Source organism: Somniosus microcephalus, chromosome 9, assembly GCF_052327205.1.
Source record: "Somniosus microcephalus isolate GS21.2 chromosome 9, FLI_Smic_1.0, whole genome shotgun sequence".
Lineage (NCBI taxonomy): Eukaryota > Metazoa > Chordata > Chondrichthyes > Squaliformes > Somniosidae > Somniosus > Somniosus microcephalus.
In genome coordinates, this window is record NC_140995.1 from 137,637,156 (window position 1) to 137,659,817 (window position 22,662).

At 49.3% G+C, this 22,662-nt stretch overlaps 1 protein-coding gene across 12 annotated transcripts in view; it reads left to right on the forward strand.

Moving 5' to 3' along the window:
• Positions 1 to 15,812: 15,812 nt before the first annotated feature.
• tbc1d32 (TBC1 domain family, member 32) overlaps positions 15,813 to 22,662 on the forward strand; it is a 404,895-nt gene continuing 398,045 nt past the window's right edge. For 4 of the 12 annotated variants that reach the window (XR_015079556.1, XR_015079554.1, XR_015079553.1 and 1 more), the window contains exon 1: positions 15,814 to 16,096. Coding sequence is in view for 7 of the 12 variants with exons in the window: in XM_085997304.1 (XP_085853430.1) it covers positions 16,086 to 16,096 (11 nt within the window). In the remaining 5 variants the exon portion in view is untranslated. Of the gene's footprint in view, positions 16,275 to 22,662 lie in introns of all 12 variants that reach the window. The other 8 variants (XM_085997304.1, XM_085997305.1, XM_085997301.1 and 5 more) reach the window with 5 other exon arrangements.

Genomic DNA, 22,662 nt, shown 5'->3' on the forward strand with positions numbered 1-22,662 from the left:
GTAGTGTTGTGCTCAATACTGCACACAGTATCTTAACTAAGGTATAATTAAGGTTTTATATAGGTTTGGTTCTACAACAACAACAAATTGTATTCTTATAGCACCTTTGATATAGTAAAATGTCCCCCAAGGCGCTTCAGAGTATTAGAAGACAACACAATTTGACACCAAACCACATAAGGAGAAATTAGGACACGTGACCAAAAGCTTGGTCAAAGAGAGAGGTTTTAAGGAGCGTCTTAAAGGAGGAAAGAGAGGCAGAGAGGTTTTGTAAGTGGTTTTTGATCCTAGCCCAATTGCTAGACGGACGGTTCGAATCGCACCCGCCTTATGAAAGTTCTATACCCGGGAATTATTATTCAGAGTGTAAATGAAATAAGTCACGGACAGGAATGCTTCGGTGAAAAATCAAACTTATATTTATTTGGTCTAACACTGGCTAAAACATGCACTACTAAACAAAATCACTGGCTCTGTGGAGAATAAAATCCAGGTTACATACAGTACAAAACTGGGGACTATAACAAGCAGTAATTCCCTTGTTGCTATGGTGGACTCTAATTCCACCCCTACCAACGAATTACCCAGTCGCATAAGCCCCTTCGCCTGGCTGAACCAAACGAAGCTCCCACCCTCGGAATAGCCCAAAAACTTCACTTCTGAGAGACTATGCTTACCCCCACACGCGGTCAGTTTCGATCGCTCCGCTCAGCGGCTTCTCTGGTACTTCTTGTTAGGTCAATTTTGTTGGAGCAGGGAGCGAGGGAGAGAGAGAATGGTGGAAAAGAATCTATCTTTTATAGGAGTCTGGCTACCCCTATATTTTCCGCCAATCTTTAAAATCCTTTTGTTTCTAAGCACTCCGGTGCTTAATCAGTGATGGGTCATCCTCAGACTCATGAGTATTCCGTGATTGGATTAATGGCCCTAAGTCTGGGACATATCTTTCGGTCTTTGTGTTGGGAAAAAAAACTGGCTCCTTTTCGTCTGGCTGAGGCCAGTGGGTGCATTGTTCTGCTTCTCTTCTGAGATGGAGGTGAGAAGTGCTTTTGCATATTAGAGTGGCTTTATAATAAGTTCAAGTTCAATGGCCCCCTTTCTTTTCCCAGGGCTGTCGGGCGAACCCATACATTCCGGATGACTGACGGTTCTTTTGTCACAGCCAACTGCCATGTGTTCTCTGGAGTTTTAACAAACCAGTCCCCCACGTATTTGCACAGGGTGATCCCACCACAGGGAAAACACTCTCAGCCCATAAAGTCCACAAAAATATTCTTGACTGAGTCCATTCTTCAAACAGAGACTTTGCGATCTCTTCAGTCCCCCGTTTGATGCTTTTCTTTCCACAAAGCATCACTTGACGAGAGAGCAAAGGCCAAAGTCTCCCACAAGTGAAGCTGTTTCCCTGATTTATATTTTAAAACCCCAGAACTGTACCCCTTAAGGCGTGTCATAGTTCCCTTCTACCGAGTCAAAACATCAGCGAAAATGGCTTCTTAACACATTCAAACAGCTGCGTCCCAATTCCCACCGACAAACTTCAAGTCAAAATACAGAACATTAATAAGATCCACAGGACGTTACCAAAAAGTCACCGCGCACATCACACAGTACAGCATTGACCGGTGGTAACACATCACAAAAATGCAACAGTGCAATACAGAGTGTAAAACTATACACCGAATACAATACACTTGCTTGCAGAAGTTTGGTATATTACAAGCTTTGGCAGGGAGAAACCATCATCAACACAAATCGAATTACACCTTTCTGGATTGATCTAACACCCCTTGCCACTGCGCTTGGAGCATCTGGCTCCGTCGCCTGCAGCTGGTGTAAAACAAGTAGCTTATAGGCAATAATTGTATGATGACTAATGCATGGGAACAGATGCGGATCCAGGGCAGAATCTATACTCAGACCGATGTCCCACCATGGTGGCGAGACAATCCCCTTGATCTCCTCCCCCACTTCTACTGTCTTTTGCTCTAAAGTGTAAAAATGTTTCTGGGAGAGCTCAACGGTCTTTATTAACTCAGTGAGGTGTTCCGGCAGAAAAGGAATAGGGTACCCGAAATGCTCCACATAGTATGGTTGGACCGCCCGCAATCTACAGGGACAGGGTAGGCTTCAGAGGCTAAACGAAGCTAGCACGGGCTCAACAAATTGCTATACGGGTGCAGCACGGCGAGATGCTTGTTGCTTAACCATGAAGGGACATAACCTTGCCTCAGGTCCTCCAGGTTACTGCGGCCCTCGCCCAGCAACCATGCTCCATACAACACACACACACCTCATTCTGTGCAGCCTGCTCCGAGGCGTTCCTGTCCTCCCGTATCAAATCATTAACAGTTTTTGCGTGCCTCTCCAGCTCTGCAATGACCTCCTTTAAATGAACGGTCATTGCCTGGTCCTCATGAAGCTCTGAACCCATCACTATTCTCTTCCCCTAGAATATTACGCAGTTGGCTCTTTAACCCAGTGATCTGCATCTGGAGTTGTGCATCATCCATACTATTAAAAATATCCGTTCCTGTACTGAACGCTGTGGCTACATTGTTCCAGGTCCCTCTTCTCTGCCTCCCGGACCCCACACTATCCCCAACATTCAGATTATAAAGCTGTTCTTTCTCTACATTTCCATAGTCCAGTTCATAAAATTCCTGAAACATCACTTTTAACAGAGCTTCATAAAGCTTCTCCGTCTTCCTTGGACACCACACAGGCAGATGGACTTCAGTCAGGTTCAGGATCACGGGTGCCACGGCGTCGTGCACGTTCTGAAACAATACTTTTGTCAGTAGGGATTAACACCAACCCATTCCCTGGACCCCTGGTGGTGGTGGGACACCCATCTACAGTCGTCTGTACTGTCGGGGCTCTGGGCAGGGGCTTCCTGGTGTATGAGATGAGCTCTGTGGCGTTGATGGTGTTCGGGGGTTTTGGGATTACGCAGGAGTCCACACTCCGATCCCACCCCGGCATCCTGCCATCGCCTGCTAAACGTGATCGACACACCCGCTGGGCAGATCTTTTCCGACCCCCACATTCACACATAAATCCCTTCCTCGGATTCCCACCACTTACCCCAACACACATTCACTCCTCCCTGAGAACCTGTGATCGTCCGGTACGTGTCATTACTTAGTCTTTCCCAGTCAGCTGTCTGGTCCCCTGTATCCGCGCTCAGTTTCCTGAGCCACCACCACCTTCCCAGTGGAATGTGTCCCCTACAGCTAAGGGACACCCGTTTACCCTCTGTTACCCTAACCCGGGAGGTGGTAACCCATATTCTCGGGCATGAGATGGATGCTTCACCATAGGTGAACTCGTCATGGCTGGAATACCGGGTGGAATTCGACCCCAGCCATCCAGGCCATCTTCCCTCGTGGAGATAGACGCTTGCCCCATCCTTCGAGCCACCTCCTGTGGTCACAGTCGGTCCGTCTCTGCCGGGGCAGCCGAAGATAACTGATTCCTCGGTGTCGCCCCTGTGACTCGTGCTGGCTTCAATCATGACGATCAGGACTACCATGGCTAACTTCATCTTGTTCTTAGGCGTTCCCTGAAAACACACACAATGCAACGTTGTCCTTGGGTGATGCCTCATCTTTCCAGACGCAGCTACACACGATTAAAATCCAAACTATACAGACAAGCTAAGGCAACAGACAGGAGAGAAAGAAGTTATGTACAGCATCACTCATCTCCGGGTGGCCACACTAGGTATCCTTGACCCTGGGCCTCTTACGACTCCAGCTTCCTTCGTTCACCGGTGTGTAAGGAGGCGTCCACGGCACCCTCGGCCGTGGGATCCTGGCACTCCTGCTCCCACAGGCGGAACGACTGGTCCCTCTGTGGGCTCTTCAGTCCCAGATTATGGGCTGGAGACCCACACCTGTAGCGCAGCTCACCACTCCCTGCTGTTTCCTCCTCTTATCAGCTCTTTCCCCAGGGTTGAAAAGCTTGCACTGATTGATGTGGAACCACTTAGTGCGTCGGGGCATTTTGACCGCATATACCATTGGACTTGCCCTATCCACGATACTGTATGGTCCCATGTATAGCGGTTCAAAAGTCCCTACCCTGGTGAAGTTTCTAACCATTACTTGATCTCCGACCTCCCACTTGTGGTGTCTCTGAGGCTCAAGAAATAAACAATTTCTACGATGTGACTTCCCCATGTTACTGGCAGCCTGCCAATGGATCTGTCTGAGATGCTCAAGCAAATTCTTAACAAACCTGTCCCGGTTCACCTCTCTCAACTGACCTTTCGTGAGAACCGGGGCCAGTACATGGCTGGGCGTTCTCATGACCCTGCCAGTCACGAGCTCATGTGGGGAATACCCTGTGCTTCTAGACGGGCTGGATCGGACCCCCATCAGAACTAACGGCAAGACCTCCGCCCATTTTCTAGGCGAGTCTCCCGTCTCCTTCCGTAACCTTTCCTTGATGGTCCTATTCATTCGCTCCACAATCCCCGATGACTGCGGGTTGTGTGCGACATGCCATTTACCCTCTACACCTAGCATCTTCAGAGTCTCCTGCATGACTGCCCCTGTGAAGTGACTCCCCTGATCGGACTCCACATACTGTGGTAGCCCCCACCTAGAGAACACTTCTCTCACTAGAATCCTTGCGGTCCCCAAAGCTGTGGCTGATCGGCATGGAAAGGCTTCTGCCCATTTAGAGAACACATCTACCAAGACCAGGCAGTACTTGTAACCCCCCGAGCGGTGGGCAGCGGTCCAATATAATCGACCTGTATGGACTGCCATGGTCCCTCCACTCTCATGGTGTGTCCCATGGATACCTTCCTTTACTGGAGGTCAGTGTTGTTTGCAGCACACACCAAGCAATCCACGCAGAAGTCGCAGACGTCCTCCCTCAGTTGCGGCCACCACCCTGCCTGTTCCACCCGTTGCCAGGTGGTCTCCGGCCCGGGGTGCCCCGTTCCTGGACCCTCGTGGGCCAACTGAAGGAATTCCCTCCGGTGCTGCTGTGGAACTACCCACTGTTCCCCTCTGAAAACCATAATACCTGCCACTCTATATGGACCCTCTACCTTATCTCCCTTAGCCAGCGTCTCCAGAACAGTCTTTAGGGCGGGATCCCGTGCCTGGACCATCTTTAGGTCCGGGGCCAATGCTACCCCTGCACTCCCTTGGGTCCCACCTCTGTCTCTGATCGCTGCTACCAGATTCGACCCATATGGATCCCAAAACGTGCCCGTTCGAGCACCCTCTTTGGCCAGCATGTCGGCCTGCTGATTGCCCTCCGCACGGGGTTCTGTCTTAGAATGGGCCTTGACTTTGTGGATATAGAAATCCCCCTGGGTTCCTATTGATGTTAAAATCTGTCGCAACAATTGCTTGGATGCTAGGGGTTTCCCGTCTGCAGATGTGAACCCACGACGAGACCAAATGGCTAAATATTCTGTACATGAATTGCAAGTGAACATGCTGTCCGAGCAAATCATGTAGGGTGTAGGGAACTCTTCGGGGTAGGTAACCACATAGACCACCGTCGACAGTTCAGCGTGCTGGGCGCTCATGGTGCTCGGGAGTTTAATGGCCTTGGCAATGCCTGCCTTTGGGTCAAAAATCCCGCATCCAGTGAGTCGCTCCCCGGCCACCACTGTACTGTACCCGTCTACACAGATCTCGCGGCCCGTGGGATGGATCCCAGCCCGAAACCCTATGTCTATGTCCCATACCCCTTCAACAGAACATTTGTGGGCCACCCCTGGGTAGCTCAAATTTGCGGCGAGCTTGAGCTCACAGAGGCCTTTCACACTCAAATTCATCCGAGCGAGCAATAAAGTCCAGCGAGCAATGCGTGCACTGCTCACCGTGCCGTCCTTTATCCTCTCATCCTGAAGCATCTGAGTGGGCGTATGATGGGTTAAGAGAGTTACCGGGGACGCCCCCGTGAAGATTTGTGATCTCCTCACGGCCCAATGTGTGGCAAGCAGGTGCCTCTCACAATTGGAGTACCCCCTCTCTAAATCTGTGAGGATTCTTGATGAGTATACCACAGGCCTCAGCTTGCCATGCCGCTCCTGGAGCAGCACTGCGCTCAAACTGTCCCCTGTGGCAGCTACCTCCAAAAAGAACTCCTTTCCCCCATCAATCGCTCCTAAAGCCGGTGCAGTCTGCAGATCTCCCTTCAGACGACTAAAAGCTGCCATGCAGTCCTCATCCCACTCCCAGCCCACTCCCTTGTGGAGGAGCCAGAGTAGAGGAGCTGTCGTAGCGTCATAGTCCTCTATGAAATCCCTGCAGTACTCGGAGTCCCAGGAAGGATCTTACCCCCATTACCGTGGTCGGGGCAGGTAGCTCCTGTACCGCCTTCCTCCTCGCCTCATCGATGGCCCTCTCCCCAGCATGCACGGTCAGCCCAAGGAATTTTACTTCCTGCTGGCTGATCTGTGCTTTCTTTGGATTAACCTTGAACCCAGCTTCCTTTAACAGACTTAGCAGCTCAGCCAGCAGTGGGCCATGCTCCTCCCCCTTGTTGGAGAACAAAAGCAGGTCGTCCACGTACTGCACAAGCTGCTGTGGTCTGCTGAACCCTTTTAAACAGTTGTCCATACATTGGTGGAAAATAGAAGGACTGTTATGAAACCCTTGGGGAAGGCAGGTCCATGTGTACTGCTGACCCTTGAAAGTGAATGCGAACTTATACTGGTCCTCCCTTTGAGAGGGATAGACCAGAATCTGTTCGAAATGTCCAGCGCCGTGAATGTTTTCGCGGATGCTGGGATACTCCCGATCAGGTCGGCTACGGCTGCGACGGTGGGGGCACAGGCTGGGATGTTCTTGTTAAGAACCCGATAGTCCACAGTGGCTCTCCACGAATTGTCCGGTTTCCTAACTGGCCAAATCGGAGAGTTCACATGGGTCGCTATGGGTCTCAACACACCCTGCTCAACCAGTGATCCCAATGCCGTCTCTAAATCCACCTCTACCTTTCTGGGGAAGTTGTACTGTTTCTGTGGTCAGGCCATGGGGTCTCCTTCTACTCTGACCTCCACCCCCATTACCCTCCCACAGTCATGCTTGTGTGTAGCGAATGCCGCGAGGTTGGCTCGCACATCCGCTATGTACTCTGCCGGGGTAGAAGTGACCAAAAGTTCAAGGTCATAACTACCCTTGAGCTTCATCGTACACACGGTTCCCTTGTCTTGCTTCCCTGGTATAACTACCACCTCCTTCTCCTTTCCCGTGCATACTGCCCCCCAAAGACAGTGATTCCGGAAATCCACCAATATCTTGTGGGCCAGTATGAAGTCTGCCCCCAAAATGCCTATTCCCTCCCGCTCCCACCACATCAGGACACATTTCCACTCCATATGGAGTGTACCCAGATCGATGGCTAGCGGGATGGAGAAAGTCCCAGCCTGTTCGTTCCCGGTGAACCCTCCTGAGTTATATGGGACCCCACTCGATAGAGGTGATGATGTCGGGTTATCCGTATAGACAATGGTGCTTGTAGCTCCAGTGTCCAGCAGATAGGTCCCTTGCACCTTCTCCACCCCAATCTTCACGCACGGTCTCTTTCAAGCATCATAACTTAGTGGGCACAGGTAAACGGGCTGAGAAGCCCTTAGTCATGGGTCGGGATTATTCGGGGCGGATGGGAGTACGCTGCTGCGTTCACCTTACCCTGCCCTGCCGGAAAAACTGCACGGAGAGCAGCCACTAATACTGCGAACGGATCAGTGCTGCTTCCTGCCACAGCTGCGGCTTTCTGCACTGGCGCTGGAGGATCCCCTTTCCCGCTCCTTTTGTCAGAGACTGGGCAGTCTTTCCTCCAGTGACCTTTACTCCCGCACCTATAACAACCCTGCTTCTTCTCTGAGCTACTTCCTTCCTGGTGCCACTCTCTTCTAACGTTGCCTCTACTAGGCTTTAACTCGTGTACTCTGCCCTTTGGTTTGTCATCCTCACCCCTACCATTCTTAAAAGAGAGAGTTAACTGCTGGATCACACTCTCTTCTGTGGTCTGGGAATCCCTGAAATCGAACCACCCCTCTGCTTTGGCCTTGATCCTGGGCAAGCTGTTCGCCACCAGGGTCCTCAGCCAATGAGCCCTAGGCTCCCCCTGCAGCTGCACCCGGTCGGGCACCCCCGCACAGGCACACCGGTAGACGGGCCAATGCCTGTCCGCGAAAGCCTGTGGTGCCTCCCCAGCTGACTGCAGTGTCCTTTCCACTCGGGAGAAGGGACTTCCATCATTGAGGCCCATAGCCTCTAGGATGTCATCCTTTATCCCCTCTAACGTATCCTGCCCCCTCTTGCTACCCGCTGAGAGGTACTATCCAGGGAAAATAAAAGTAATTTGGCTGTCTCAGCTTCGTTACAATTATTGATCCCCCCCACCTGCTCCACATCCGTAAAATGGACAGATGAGTCCCCTGTGCTGGTCAGTTTGGTCAGGTTAGAGACCATTGCCTGCAGCTGGGGGGTTGTATACGGGACCACGAAGTCACTCTGCAGTGCTCCTTGCTCTTGACCGCCTACGGGCGCACCGTATTTCCGCTGCAGGACAGGGCACATGGGTCCTGGTCCCGACACTTCGGGCGGTGGTCGAGCATCCTCCTCTACCTTACAGTCCTCCTTATCTCCCTCCTGCTCTTCCTCATCTACCCGGGCCACTCCCAGAGCTACCAAGCAGACCATCCCTTTGGCCTTAGATAGAGCATCGGTCAAATTCCGGATCTGCTCCTGGCAAGGACTATGATTACCCATATCAAACCCTCCAGTGCTGGCGGCTCTGTATGCCACCTGAATATCCTTCAACTGCTCTCCCGGCACCTTTACCTCACTCGACAAGCGAGCGTTCTCCTCCCTAACCAGCCTCTCGTTCCCCTTTACCTCAGTTACCTGGCATTGCAAGAACTCCTTATGGTTATGGAAAGTTTCCTCCTGGCTTATTCTTCCCTGCTTCTCATCCCTTAGCTCCATGCATAACCTACTCCCTACTACAGCCCTTGCGTCTGACTGTGCCTTGGACTCCCTGAGCTCTGCCTCTAACTTAGCAACCTGCTTATCTAGCAGTTGCACTTGTCTTTGTAGACAGACGAGCCATATCGCCTTTTCAATGCTGTGCCTATGCTCCTTGCCCTCTGTCCATTCTGCTGCTGCGTCCACTGGACGCTCAGCACGCAACAAGCCTAGCACCCACTTCTTAGTGACGTTAACCTTCTTAAACACATATGAAAAAATCCTTTCCTCCATTTGGGATCTTTTGCCAGAAGCGCTGTCCATGACTGATCTACACTCCTTTAACCCAGGTTCTGCCGCTGGTTGCCAAGAGATGTAAGCGGTTTTTGATCCCAGCCCAATTGCTAGACGGACGGTTCGAATCGCCCCCGCCTTACAAAAGTTCTATACCTGGGAATTATTATTCAGAGTGTAAATGAAATAAGTCACGGACAGGAATGCTTCGGTGAAAAATCAAACTTATATTTATTTGGTCTAACATACACTGGCTAAAACATGCACTACTAAACGAAATCACTGACTCTGCGGAGAATAAAATCCAGGTTACAAACATACATACCATACAAAACTGGGGACTATAACAAGCAGTAATTCCTTTGTTGCTATGGTGGACTCTAATTCCACCCCTACCAACGAATTACCCAGTCGCATAAGCCCCTTCGCCTGGCTGAACCAAACGAAGCTCCCACCCTCGGAATAGCCCAAAAACTTCACTTCTGAGAGACTATGCTTACCCCCACACGCGGTCAGTTTCGATTGCTCCGCTCGGCGGCTTCTCTGGTACTTCTTGTTAGGTCGATCTTGTTGGAGCGGGAGCGAGAGAGAGAGAGAATGGTGGAAAAGAATCTATCTTTTATAGGAGTCTGGCTACCCCTATCTTTCCCACCAATCTTTAAAATCCTTTTGTTTCTAAGCACTCCGGTGCTTAATCAGTGATGGGTCATCCTCGGACCCATGAGTATTCCGTGATTGGATTAATGGCCCTAAGTCTGGGACATATCTTTCGGTCTTTGTGTTGGGAAAAAAACTGGCTCCTTTTTGTCTGGCTGAGGCCAGTGGGTGCATTGTTCTGCTTCTCTTCTGAGATGGAGGTGAGAAGTGCTTTTGCATATTAGAGTGGCTTTATAATAAGTTCAAGTTCAATGGCCCCCTTTCTTTTCCCAGGGCTGTCGGGCGAACCCATACATTCCGGATGACTGACAGTTCTTTTGTCACAGCCAACTGCCATGCATTCTCTGGAGTTTTAACAAACCAGTCCCCCACGCATTTGTACAGGGTGATCCCACCACAGGGAAAACACCATCAGCCCATAAAGTCCACAAAAATATTCTCGACTGAGTCCATTCTTCAAACAGAGATTTTGCGATCTCTTCAGTTTAGGCAGGGAATTCCAGAGCTTAGGGCCTAGGCAACAGAAGGCACGGCCACCAATGGTTGAGCGATTATAATCAGGGATGCTCAAGAGGGCAGAATTAGAGGAGGGCAGATATCTCGGGGGAGGGGGTGTTGTGGGGCTGAAGGAGATTACAGAGATAGGGAGGGGCAAGACCATGGAGGGATTTGAAAACAAGGATGAGAATTTTGAAATCGAGGTGTTGCTTAACCAGGAGCCAATGTAGGTCAGCGAGCACAGGGGTGATTGGTGGGAATGTAAGGTTTGGGGAGGATGCAAGGAGGCTTCAAGGGGATTTAGACAGGCTAAGTGAGTGGGCAAGAACATGGCAAATGGAATATAATGTGGAGAAATGTGAAGTTGTTCATTTTGGTAGGGAAAATAGAAAAGCAGAGTATTTTTTAAATGGTGAGAGATTGGGAAATGTTGGTGTTCAGACGGACCTGGATGCCCTTGTACATGAATCACTGAAAGTTAACATGCAGGTACAGCAAGCAATTGGGAAAGGAAATGGTATATTGGCCTTTATTACAAGAGGATTTGAGTATAAGAGTAAAGACATCTTACTGCAATTATATAGGGCCCTGGTGAGACCACACCTGGAGTATTATGTACAGTTTTGGTCTCTTTACCTGAGGAAGGATATACTTGCCATAGAGGGAGTGCAATGAAGGTTCACCAGACTGGTTCCTGGGATGGGGGGGGGGGGGATTGTCTTATGAGGAAAGATTAAGAAGACTAGGCCTGTATTCTTTTGAGTTTAGAGGAATGAGAGGTGATCTCAGTGAAACATACAAAATTCTTAACAGGGCTTGACAGGGTAGATGCAAGGAGGATGTTTCCCCTGGCTGGGGAGTCTAGAACCAGGGGTCACAGTCTCAGAACAAGGGGTCGGCCATTTAGGACTGAGATGAGGAGAAATTTCTTCACTCAGGTGGTGAATCTTTGGAATTCTCCACCCCAGAGGGCTGTGGAGGCTCAGTCGTTTATATTCAAGACAGAGATCGATAGATTTTTGAATATTAAGGGAATCAAGGGATCTGGGGATACTGCAAGAAAGTGGAGATGAGGTCGAAGCTCAGCCATGATCTTATTGAATGGCGGAGTAGGCTCGAAGGGCCAAATGGCCTACTCCTGCTCCTATTTCTTATGCTCTTACGGGTGAATGGGACTTGGTGCGAGTTAGGATATGGGCAGCCGAGTTTTGGATCACTTCAAGTTTTCATAGGGTAGAATGTGGGAGACCAGCCAGGAGTGCGTTGGAATAGTCAAGTCTAGAGGTAACAAAGGCATGGATGAGGGTTTCAGCAGCTGATGAGCTGAGACAAGGGCAGAGACAGGCGATGTTATGGAGCTTTTACCAACAGCTTTTATATTCTATACTAATGATAAAACACAGAATACCATTAGTTATTTTTAAATAGCCTTATCAACCCGAGGAGCTGCCTTTAATGTCCTGTGAACTTGTCACCCCCTCCCCCTCCCCCTCCTGATTTGCCTGGTCTTCCACTGGAGCAAACCTATCATCAATATTCCTTTGCAGAATCCTTTGGCCTTCTAAATAATCAACTATACCTGCTATTTTGTATTGTCTGCAAATTTTGACACAACTCCCTCTAGGCCTATATCCAAATCATTTATGTATACAGTAAATAGACGTAGCCCCAAAACTGAACCCCATGGGACACCACTGACAGCTTCCAATCACTCTGAAAAGCTGCTCTTAACTCCTACTCTTTGTTTTCTCCCGAACCAGTTTTTAACTCCGTACCCCTTAATCTTCTCTCCCACGTGGTACCTTGTTGAAGGCTTTCCTAAAGTCCATTCACTGCATTTCCCCCAACCACCATATCTATTCTCTCCTCAAAAGAATTCTATAAGGTTTGGCAACCACAATCGACCCTTTTGAAATCCCTGCTGGCTGCTTCTAACTATTTTCTCTTTATCCAGGTGTGTGGTAATTTCATCCCACCATGGCAACTGGGGAATTTAAATTCAGTTAATTAAATAAATCTGGAATAAAAAGCTAGTATCAGTAATGGTGACCATGAAACTATCAGATTGTTGTAAAAACCCATCTGGTTCACTAATGTCCTTTAGGGAAGAAAATCTGCCGTCCTTACCTGGTCTGGCCTGTATGTGACTCCAGACCCACAACAATGTGGTTGACTCTTAACTGCCCTCTGAAATGGCCTAGCAAGCCACTCAGTTGTAACAAAACACAATAATAAGAATGAAACCAGACGGTCATACTCACAGAATCATACCTTTCAGCCAATGTCCCAAACTCCTCTGTCACCATCCCTGGCTATTCCCTGCCCCACCGGGGTGGCAGCACAGTGGTATACAGTCGGGAAGGAGTGGCCCTGGGAGTCCTCAACATTGACTCCGGGCCCCATTAAGTCTCATGGCTTCAGGTCAAGCATAAGCAAGGATTACCCCCTACCGCCCTCCTTCAGCTGATGAATCAGTACTCCTCCATGTTGAACACCACTTGGAAGCACTGAGAGTAGCAAGGGCACAGAATGTACTCTGGGTGGGGGACTTCAATGTCCATCACAAAGAGTGGCTCGGTAGCACCACTACTGACCGAGCTGGCCGAATCCTGAAGAACATAACTGCCAGTCTGGGACAGCGACAGGTGGTGAGAGAACCAACATGAGGGAAAAACCTACTTGACCTCGCCCTCACCAATCTAACTCTCACAGATGCATCTGTCCATGACAGTGCGGTGGTCACTGCTACCAATACTATCATTGTGGAGACGGAGTCCCGTCTTCACACTGAGGACACTGTCCATCATGTTGTGTGGCACTATCACCATGCTAAATGGGATAGATTCAGAACAGATCTAGCAGCTCAAAACTGGGCATCCATGAGGCGCTGTGGGCCATCAGCAGCAGCAAAATTGTATTTCAGCACAATCTGTAACCTCATGGCCCGCATATCCCTCGCTCTACCATTACCATCAAGCCAGGGGACCAACCCTGGTTCAATAAGGAGTGTAGAAGAGCATGCCAGGAACAGCACCAGGCGTCCTTAAAAATGAGGTGCCAGCCTGGGGAAGCTGCAACACAGGACTACATGCATGCTAAAAAGCGGAAGCAGCATGCTGTAGACAGGGCTAAGCGATCCCACAATCAACGGATCAGATCAAAGCTCTGCAGTCCTGCCACATCCAGTCATGAATGGTGGTGGACCATTAAACAACTAACGGGAGGAGGAGGCTCCATGATTATTCCCATCCTCAAATGATGGTGGAGCCCAGCACGTGAGTGCAAAAGACAAGGCTGAAGCGTTTGCAACCATCTTCAGCCAGAAGGGCTGAGTGGATGATCCATATCGGCCTACTCCTGAGGTCCCCACCATCACAGAAGCCAGTCTTCAACCAATTCGATTCACGCCACGTGATATCAAGAAACGGCTGAGCGCACTGGATACAGCAAAGGCTATGGGCACTGAAAATATTCTGGCTATCGTGCTGAAGACTTGTACTCCAGAACTAGCCGCGCCTCTAGCCAAGCTGTTCCAGTACAGCTACAACACTGGCATCTATCCGACAATGTGGAAAACTGCCCAGGTATGTCCTGTCCACAAAAAGCAGGACAAATCCAACCCGACCAATTATCGCCCCATCAGTCTACTCTCAATCATCAGCAAAGTTATGGAAGGTGTCATCGACAGTGTTATCAAATGGCACTTACTCACCAATAACCTGCTCACTGATGCCCAGTTTGGGTTCTGCCAAGACCACTCGGCTCTCCACTTCATTACAGCCTGGGTCCAAACATGGACAAAGCAGCTGAATTCCAGAGGTGAGGCGAGATCAAGGCAGCATTTGACCGAGTGTGGCATCAAGGAGCCCTAGTAAAACTGAAGTCAATGGGAATCGGGGGGGTGGGGACGCTCCACTGGCTGGAGTCATACCTAGCACAAATAAAGATGGTTGTGGTGGTTGAAGGTCAATCATTACAGTCCCAGGACATCGCTGCAGGAGTTCCTCAGGGCAGTGTCCTAGGCCCAACCATCTTCAGCTGCTTCATCAATGACCTTCCCTCCAACATAAGGTCAGAAATGGGGATGTTCGCTGATGACTGCACAGTGTTCAGCGCCATTCACAACTCCTCAGATAATGAAGCAGTTTATGCCCACATGCAACGAGACCTGGACGACGTTCAGGCTTGGGCTGATAAGTGGCAGGTAACATTTGCACCACAGAAATGCCAGGCAATGACTATCTCCAACAAGCGAGAGTCTAACCACCTCCCCTTGACATTCAACAGCATTACCATTGCCGAATCCCCCACCATCAACATCCTGGGGGTCACCATTGACCAGAAACTTAACTGGACCAGCCACATAACAAGAGCAGGTCAGAGGCTAGGTATTCTGTGGTGAGTGTCTCACCTCCTGACTCCCCAAAGCCTTTCTACCATCTACAAGGCACAAGTAAGGAGTGTGATGGAATACTCTCCACTTGCCTGAATGAGTGCAGCTTCAACAACAGTCAAGAAGCTCGACACCATCCAGGATTTCTTGATTGGCACCTCATCCACCATCTTAATCATTCACTCCCTCCACCACCGGCGTACCGTGGCTGCAGTGTGTACCATCTACAAGATGCACTGCAGCAACTCGCCAAGGCTTCTTCGGCAGCACCTCCCAAACCCACGACCTCTTCCACCTAGAAGGACAAGGGCAGCAAGCGCATGGGAACACCACCACCTCCAAGTCACACACCATCCTGACTTAGAAGTATATTGCCATTCCTTCATCGTCACTGGGTCAAAATCTTGGAACTTCCTACCTAACAGCACTGTGGGAGTACCTTCACCACATGGACTGCAGTGGTTCAATAAGGCGGCTCACCACCACCTTCTCAAGGGCAATTAGGGATGGGCAATAAATGCTGGCCTTACCAGCGACACCCACATCCCAGGAACAAATATAAAAAAAGTTGGAGACTCAAGTTTATTCGAGCCACAGATATTAAACTAACTGCGCTTGGCAAGCGCTGGCAGCACAAGGAGATCACCGCACCCACCTGCCCTTTAACCACCGTCTGCCCCACCTGTGACTGTAGGTCCCACATTGGACTCATCAGTCACCTGCGAACTCATTTTTAATGTGGAAGCAATTCATCCTCGGTTCCGAGGGACTGCCTAAGAGAAAAGATTAAACTAATTGGCCTGTAAATGCCTGAATTGGCTCTACGCCCCTCCCCCCATTTTAGAAAGGCGCTATATAAATGCAAGTTATTTTTGCAAACACAGCACCAATCCTTTCAATCCACCTCTCTCGCAGTGCTGCTGACGTTCAATGGGCATATGCAGAGACGGCCAATCGGAGCGTGTGTGCGAACGCGCCCCCGCGGTGGAGCCCCGATCTGTGCACGCGCGCTCTGTAGGTCGCGGCCTGCAAGCTGCCGCCATTTTGTTTCGGTGCGGCCCCGCCTGAAGTTTCGCTGCCAGCCTGCTCTCATCCAGGGAGGCGAACAACAACAAAAAAAAACTACCCTGCTCCCGAGTTATCTTGGTTAAAAATTTTCCGCAATCAATCGTTGTGCAGATTTTGTTTACAGACTTTCTTCGCCGCTGCGCGGTAACCCGGTGTTGGGACGCTGGTGGGGTTTCCATGGTTACGGTTACTCAGGCCCGGGAAAGAGGAACAGCGAACGAAAGGGCATGAGCGCCAGGTGAGGAGCGACTGATACTAACCCAGCCCTTGGAGGGTCAATAAAATTACACCCTCTACTCGGAAAGTGGATTAGCATCTGGTCAGGGCCAGGAGGATAAGTAAAAGTCAAGATGATTAAATGCTGTGCGAAACCAGAGACCGTGATAGTGGCATACTAAAGGAAGGCAACTTGTCAGGTATGCAAATAGTGTGCGTGTTTCTGTGTATTCAGGCAAGTTTTTTTTTAATGTTTGCTTGACTTACCTTTTGAGGTAAGGGGTAAGGAGAAACTTTGCAGACTCTTTCCTGGAGTGATTTAAACGTGTGTACAGTCCACAGTGGCACAGATTGTACTTGACCTGTGAGCAGAGTGGCCTTAATTCTCTGCTTTCTTATATCTTTAGTTGATAATTGAAGGTTACCTAATAATTGGAAACCAATTTGTTTATTGTACTTTAATTGTGGCAAAACTGCATCATGCTAATTCTGTTGTGTTGATGTATTAACATTGAAACTTTATACAAAAATGCCTACTTATACCTCAATCGTACACGTGCAAGATGTTGGTTTTTATCTGGCATCTTTGTACATTTTTTCCAGACAGAAGGGAAAAAAATACCCATATTTACATATCAGATTCAGTCAGTTTACCTTGTATTCAAATATTACTTTGTACATTGATATCCTGTACTGAGTTCAACAGCATTGACCATCAGAAGGTTGGGTAAGATTGTTGTCTGTCAACTGAGGGGAGGCGGATGGTTGGGTTCTGCAGTGTCCGCGTATCAATAACACAGGGAATTAAGGGTTACGGGGAGCAGGCAGGAATTTGGACATGAGTCTAGGTTCGGATCGGTCATGGCCCTGTGGGTAGCGGAGTGGGCCCAGGGGCCGTGTAGCCTGATCCTGCTCCTATTTCATGTGTCTAATTCTGTGATAGTAGATTGGCAGTTAGGATCAGATCAGCCATGATCTTATTGAATGGCGGAGCAGGCTCGAGGGGCCGATTGGCCTACTCCTGCTCCTATTTTTTATGTTCTTATGTACACGGACTGCAGGAGAACGGTAATAACAGGTGTTTACTGAATAGAGGGTATGCTGGAACTGAAAGTACAGAAGCCTGCTACGGCTTTATATACAGGTGTGGTCACTGCCGGTACTACAGTATAAAAGCAGTTCTCTCTTAAAGGTACATACACAACAATTCCTCCCCTTTTAGATAAACAGTACATAACATTCATTTAACAATTAAATAATAACTAATTACAATTACAATTTTCTCTGTACTATATACATCAACTGAAGTAATCATTTATAAATTCAGTCTTTGAGGAGGCTTCCTGATCCTGTCTGGATAGCGCCTTTCTCGAGTATCCTGTTCTTGCGGCGGAGTCGATTCTGGCTCATTGTCATTGGTTGGTTCGTCAGCTTCCAATACCACTGATTCTGAGGTAGACGCAATCTGTACTTCGGGTTCATCACCAGGTGCGCATGCTCGTGGTATGGGTTTAACTTGTTCCTGTGACTCTAGAATCTGGTCAGCATGGCGTCTCACGATGCTCTCTCCAACGTCCACTGTGTACATTAGTGGTCCCTGCTGTGTGCATATCGTTCCTGGCTGCCATTTTTCTGTTCGGTAGTCGCGGGCCAAGACTGGTTGCCCTATCATGAAGCTCATGGTTGGCTTCTCATTGATGTGCTGGAATTGCTTATCCTCAACATCTCGTCTTATGTTTGGTTTGAGCAAATCCAGGCGACATCTTAACCTTCGGTTAAAGAACATTATGGCTGGAGCTTGGTTGGTGACTGCATGTGTCGCATTCCGGTAAGCAAACAAGAAATTATCCACCTTGTGTTGTGGTATGTCGTCGTTATACATCGCCTTTATTGCTTTTTTAAAGGTCTGAACAAGCCTCTCAGCCAATCCATTTGTGGCTGGATGATATGGGGCAGATGTGTAATGTTTTACCCCATTATTCCTCAAAAACCTCCGGAAATCCTCGGACACAAACTCAGAATCACAGAATCCTCACAGTACAGATAGAGGCCATTTCGGCCCATCGAGCCTGCACCGACACATATCCCACCTGATCCCCGTAACCCCTACACCAACACATATCCCACCCTATCCCCGTAACCCCACGTATTTAATCCCCCTAACACTAAGGGTCAATTTTTATCATAGCCAATCAACCTAACCCGCACATCTTTGGACTGTGGGAGGAAACCGGAGCACCCGGAGAAAACCCACGCAAACACGGGGAGAATGTGCAAACTCCACACAGACAGTCACCTGAGGCCGGATTCGAACCCGGGTCCCTGGCGCTGTGAGGCAACAGTGCTAACCACTATGCCACCGTGCTGCCCGACTGTGGTCCATTGTCGGAGCAAATCTGTTCTGGCAAGCCATTCCTGGCGAAGATGGTCCGTAGGACTGCAATAGTTTTCTCCGTGGTGGTGGAGGACATTTTGATGACCTCTGGCCATTTCAAATGTGCATCCACGGCGATTAAAAACATTGAGTCCATAAATGGACCAGCAAAGTCAATGTGTACCTGTTGCCATGGAGATGAGGGCCACTCCCATGGGTGTAGCGGGGCCTGTGGTGGAGCGTTTTGGACTTTCTGGCATCCTGTGCATCTCTTGGTCATATCCTCGATTTCTTTATCGATTCCCGGCCACCACACAAACGCCCTGGCTAGGCTCTTCATTTTTACCCCTCCCAGATGACCCTCATGAAGCTCATCGAGCACTCTATCTCTCAACTTGGGTGGAATTACCACTCGGGATCCACACATCAAGGTCCCCCGGCACACTGACAGCTGTTCTCTCCTTGGCGAGAATGCTGGCAACAGTGAGTCGCCATGTGCTGGCCATCCCTTCACCATCATCATTGACCCAAGAGAGTGTCGGGTCATTTCGGGTTTCCTTCTCTATACTTGAGTTTGTAACAGGTAGACATTCGACTATGGTTGAATGGAATATCTCAACAGGGTCCACTGCAGGTGCTCCCTCCACCGTAGGCAACAGTAGGCGCGACAGCCCATCAGCGTTTCCATGCTGTTTCGTACCCTTGTACTCTATGTCGTATTGATGTGCCCCTAGAAAAAGGGACCATCTTTGCAGCCGTTGCGCCGTCATCACCGGAACGCCCTTCATTGGGTTAAAAATGGAGACAAGAGGCTGATGATCAGTCAGTAGGGTGAATTTCTGCCCATGCAGATAGTGATTGAACTTCTTCACCCCCCACACCAGGCTGAGGGCCTCCCTGTCAATCTGGGCGTAGTTACGCTTGGCTGAGGTTAACGAGCGTGATGCAAAGGCTATTGGCCTCTCTGAACCGTCAAGGAATTTGTGTGACAGCACCGCTCCAATGCCGTAGGGAGACGCATCACATGCTAACCGAATCGGTAGTGTTGGATTGTAGTGAGCCAATACTTCTTTTGAAGTGATTAGGCATTTACATTTCTGAAAGGCACGCTTACACTCATCACTCCATTTCCATGTTACTCCAGTTTGCAGCAGGGCGTTCAGTGGGTGCAGAATTGTAGATAAATTTGGCAAGAACTTATGGTAGTAGTTCACCAACCCGAAGAATGACCTCAGTTGCGACACATTTTCCGGTGCTGGAGCCTTGACTACTGCCTCAATCTTGTCTGGGGACTTATGTAACCCCTCCTCATCAATCATGTGGCCACAATACGAGATTTGTTTCCTGAAAAACTCGCATTTGGGGCGGTTGGCTCGTAGCCCATATTCTTGTAATCTAGTGAGCACCTGCTCCAGGTTGGCAAGGTGTTCACTGTCATTTTCACCCGTAACCAGGATGTCGTCCAAATAACACTGGGTCCCCGGGATCCCTTGCAGGACTTGTTCCATCGCCCGCTGCCAAATAGCCGGAGCTGATGCTACCCCGAATACCAGTCGGTTGTACTGGTAAAGACCTTTGTGAGTGTTTATCGTGAGGTATTTTCTAGATGCTTCTTCTACCTCCATTTGTAGATACGCTTGGGCCAGATCAATCTTCGTAAAGCGTTTCCCTCCAGATAGTGAGGCGAAAATATCTTCTATCCGTGGAAGTGGATATTGTACCGTGTGCAGGACTGGGTTCACAGTTACCTTATAGTCCCCACAGATGCGAACCTTCTTCGGTTCCCCAGGCGTGCTGCTCAATGATTTCTTCATTACAGGAACGATGGGTGTGGCCCACTCGCTCCAGTCCACCTTGGACAGCACACCCGAACGCTCCAGACTCTCCAGCACTGCTTCGACGGCTGGGCGGATTGCGTACGGTACCGGTCTGGCCTTAAATTTTGGGTTTGCGTTATCTTCAATTTTTATCGTTGCTGTTACTTCTTTTAGAGTCCCAAGTCCTTGTTGGAACACCTCTTTCGCGTCAGTTAGAATTTTTGACAGTCGTCCAGGTGTGGCGTCATCATCCTTTTTGTCAGCTACAATTAGCGCCTGAATGGAATGCCAATCCAATTGTATTTTTCGGATCCATTCACGTCCCAATAATGGTGGTCCTCCATCTTGTAGTATATATAGATACAGTTTCTGTGTTTCCTTGCCGTTGTATTTAACGGGCACCCTTATTTTTCCTCTGGGGTAGACTTTTTGCCCCGTATATGTCTTCAAGACAATGGACGTGTCCTTCAAGGGTATGTGTGAGAATAGCCGCACATAGTCTCGTCGACTCATGACAGGGCTGATCCTGTGTCCAATTCCATCTTTTCTTGGGACCCTGCCATCATGAGGGTGACCCAAATGGTTCGGTGATCCTCCTTTGCGATCACGTTGTGTATCTTTAGACAACTTAGTCTCCTGCTCCCGGAGTCATTATCACTCTCCTGATCTTCTGAACTACTGTCTGTCATTTTTTTTACTTTCTTGTACTTTTCCTTAGTAGTTCTTTTAGTGTTGGTTTTTTTTCCCCGACCTGCAGACTCTTGCTATGTGTCCCACTTTTCCACATTGCCTGCATACTTTGTCCTTAAACCAGCAGTCCTTCTGGTCATGGGTTGTTCTGCCGCAGCGATAGCACTTTTCTGCTCCATATACCATTTCGTTGGTGCTATATTCTGCGGTTTCTGTTGTATTTCCGCAGCTCCCCGTGCTGCTGCTTCGTAGGATACTGCCACGCTGAAAGCCTTTTCTAGCGTCGGGTCCTTTTCCGAAAGTCGTTTCTGGGTTCCTTCACTCTGGAGCCCGCAGACAAACTTATCCCTTAAGGTATCTGCCAGTCCTGCTCCGAACTGGCAGTGCTTCGATAACTTGCGTAGTTCCGTAAGATAGTCAGCATTGCTCTCATCTTTGTGCTGGTTTCTTTTATGGAACTTGAATCTTTCTGCTATCAGCAGCGGTGTAGGGTTTAGATGTTCCTGTAAGATATTGACAATCTCTTCAAAGCTTTTCTCCATTGGTTTAGCTGGGGTAATTAAATTCCGCAATAGGCCGTACGTTCTCGCGCCCATCAAATTTAATAATACCGATGCCTTCTTTCCATCGGCCACCTCATATTTGCCTTGCAGTACACTTCAATTCTTTCCACATACGTGGTCCAGTCTTCTACTTCGTTGTCGAAAGCAGTGATACTGCCACTCTTCGGCATCTTGGGTGGTTTAAAATGGCGCCTCCCGCGCTTTTCCTTCTTCCCCAATGGATTAAAATGGCGCCTCCCACGCTTTTCCTTCTTCCCCTTGCTGCCAATGCTGCTCCTAGCGTTCTAAATAGTAATGGCAGCGCCCCGCGGCTTCGGCGCGTCTCTCTTTTGTTAGTTAAATTCCGTAGTTTTATTCTTCTTCGACGCTGTCCACTGCGCGTCTCTTTTCCTTCCCCTCATTTTATTTTCTCTAACGCTGCCCGGCTCTTGCGCACCGACCGCGCCCTGTGCGCTCCACCCTCTCTCTTTTCCTTCCCGACGACGCTGCACGGCCCCTTTGCAGAGCCGCTCGATCGAGCTCAAGCCCGCCGCAGTCCGGAAGGGTCAGCGCACTACCTGCTACCAGCACGATTTGCTGGAACACCTTGACTGGGGAGCCAAGCCCAGCTCTCCACAGCCTCCCCTGCGATTCTCTGAACTCCGATGGATCACTGGGCGGTTGCCCGCGGTCGACACCCGTTGCTCTGACTTCGACCTCCAAGAAGCTTCTTTTCAGGGATGGAACCCCGTGAGGTGATGAAGTACTGCAGGTGAGTTCGAACCTGCTCGTCGCCAGTGTAGTGTCCGCGTATCAATAACACACGGACTGCAGGAGAACGGTAATAACAGGTGTTTACTGAATAGAGGGTATGCTGGAACTGAAAGTACAGAATGTTGTATCCGTGTGTTAATGAAGACACGGAATGCAGGAGTTGGTTTACAGGTGTTTACTGAACAAAGTCTGGAGGTGAACTAACAGATGCAAGACACTATACAGGCTTATATAGCCCGAGTGGCCATTACCGGCATTACAGTACACAGGGGCTCTTAAAAGCACATACACCACACAGACGCCTGCTACGGCTTTATATACAGGTGTGGTCACTGCCGGTACTACAGTATAAAAGCAGTTCTCTCTCAAAGGTACATACACAACAGGTTCC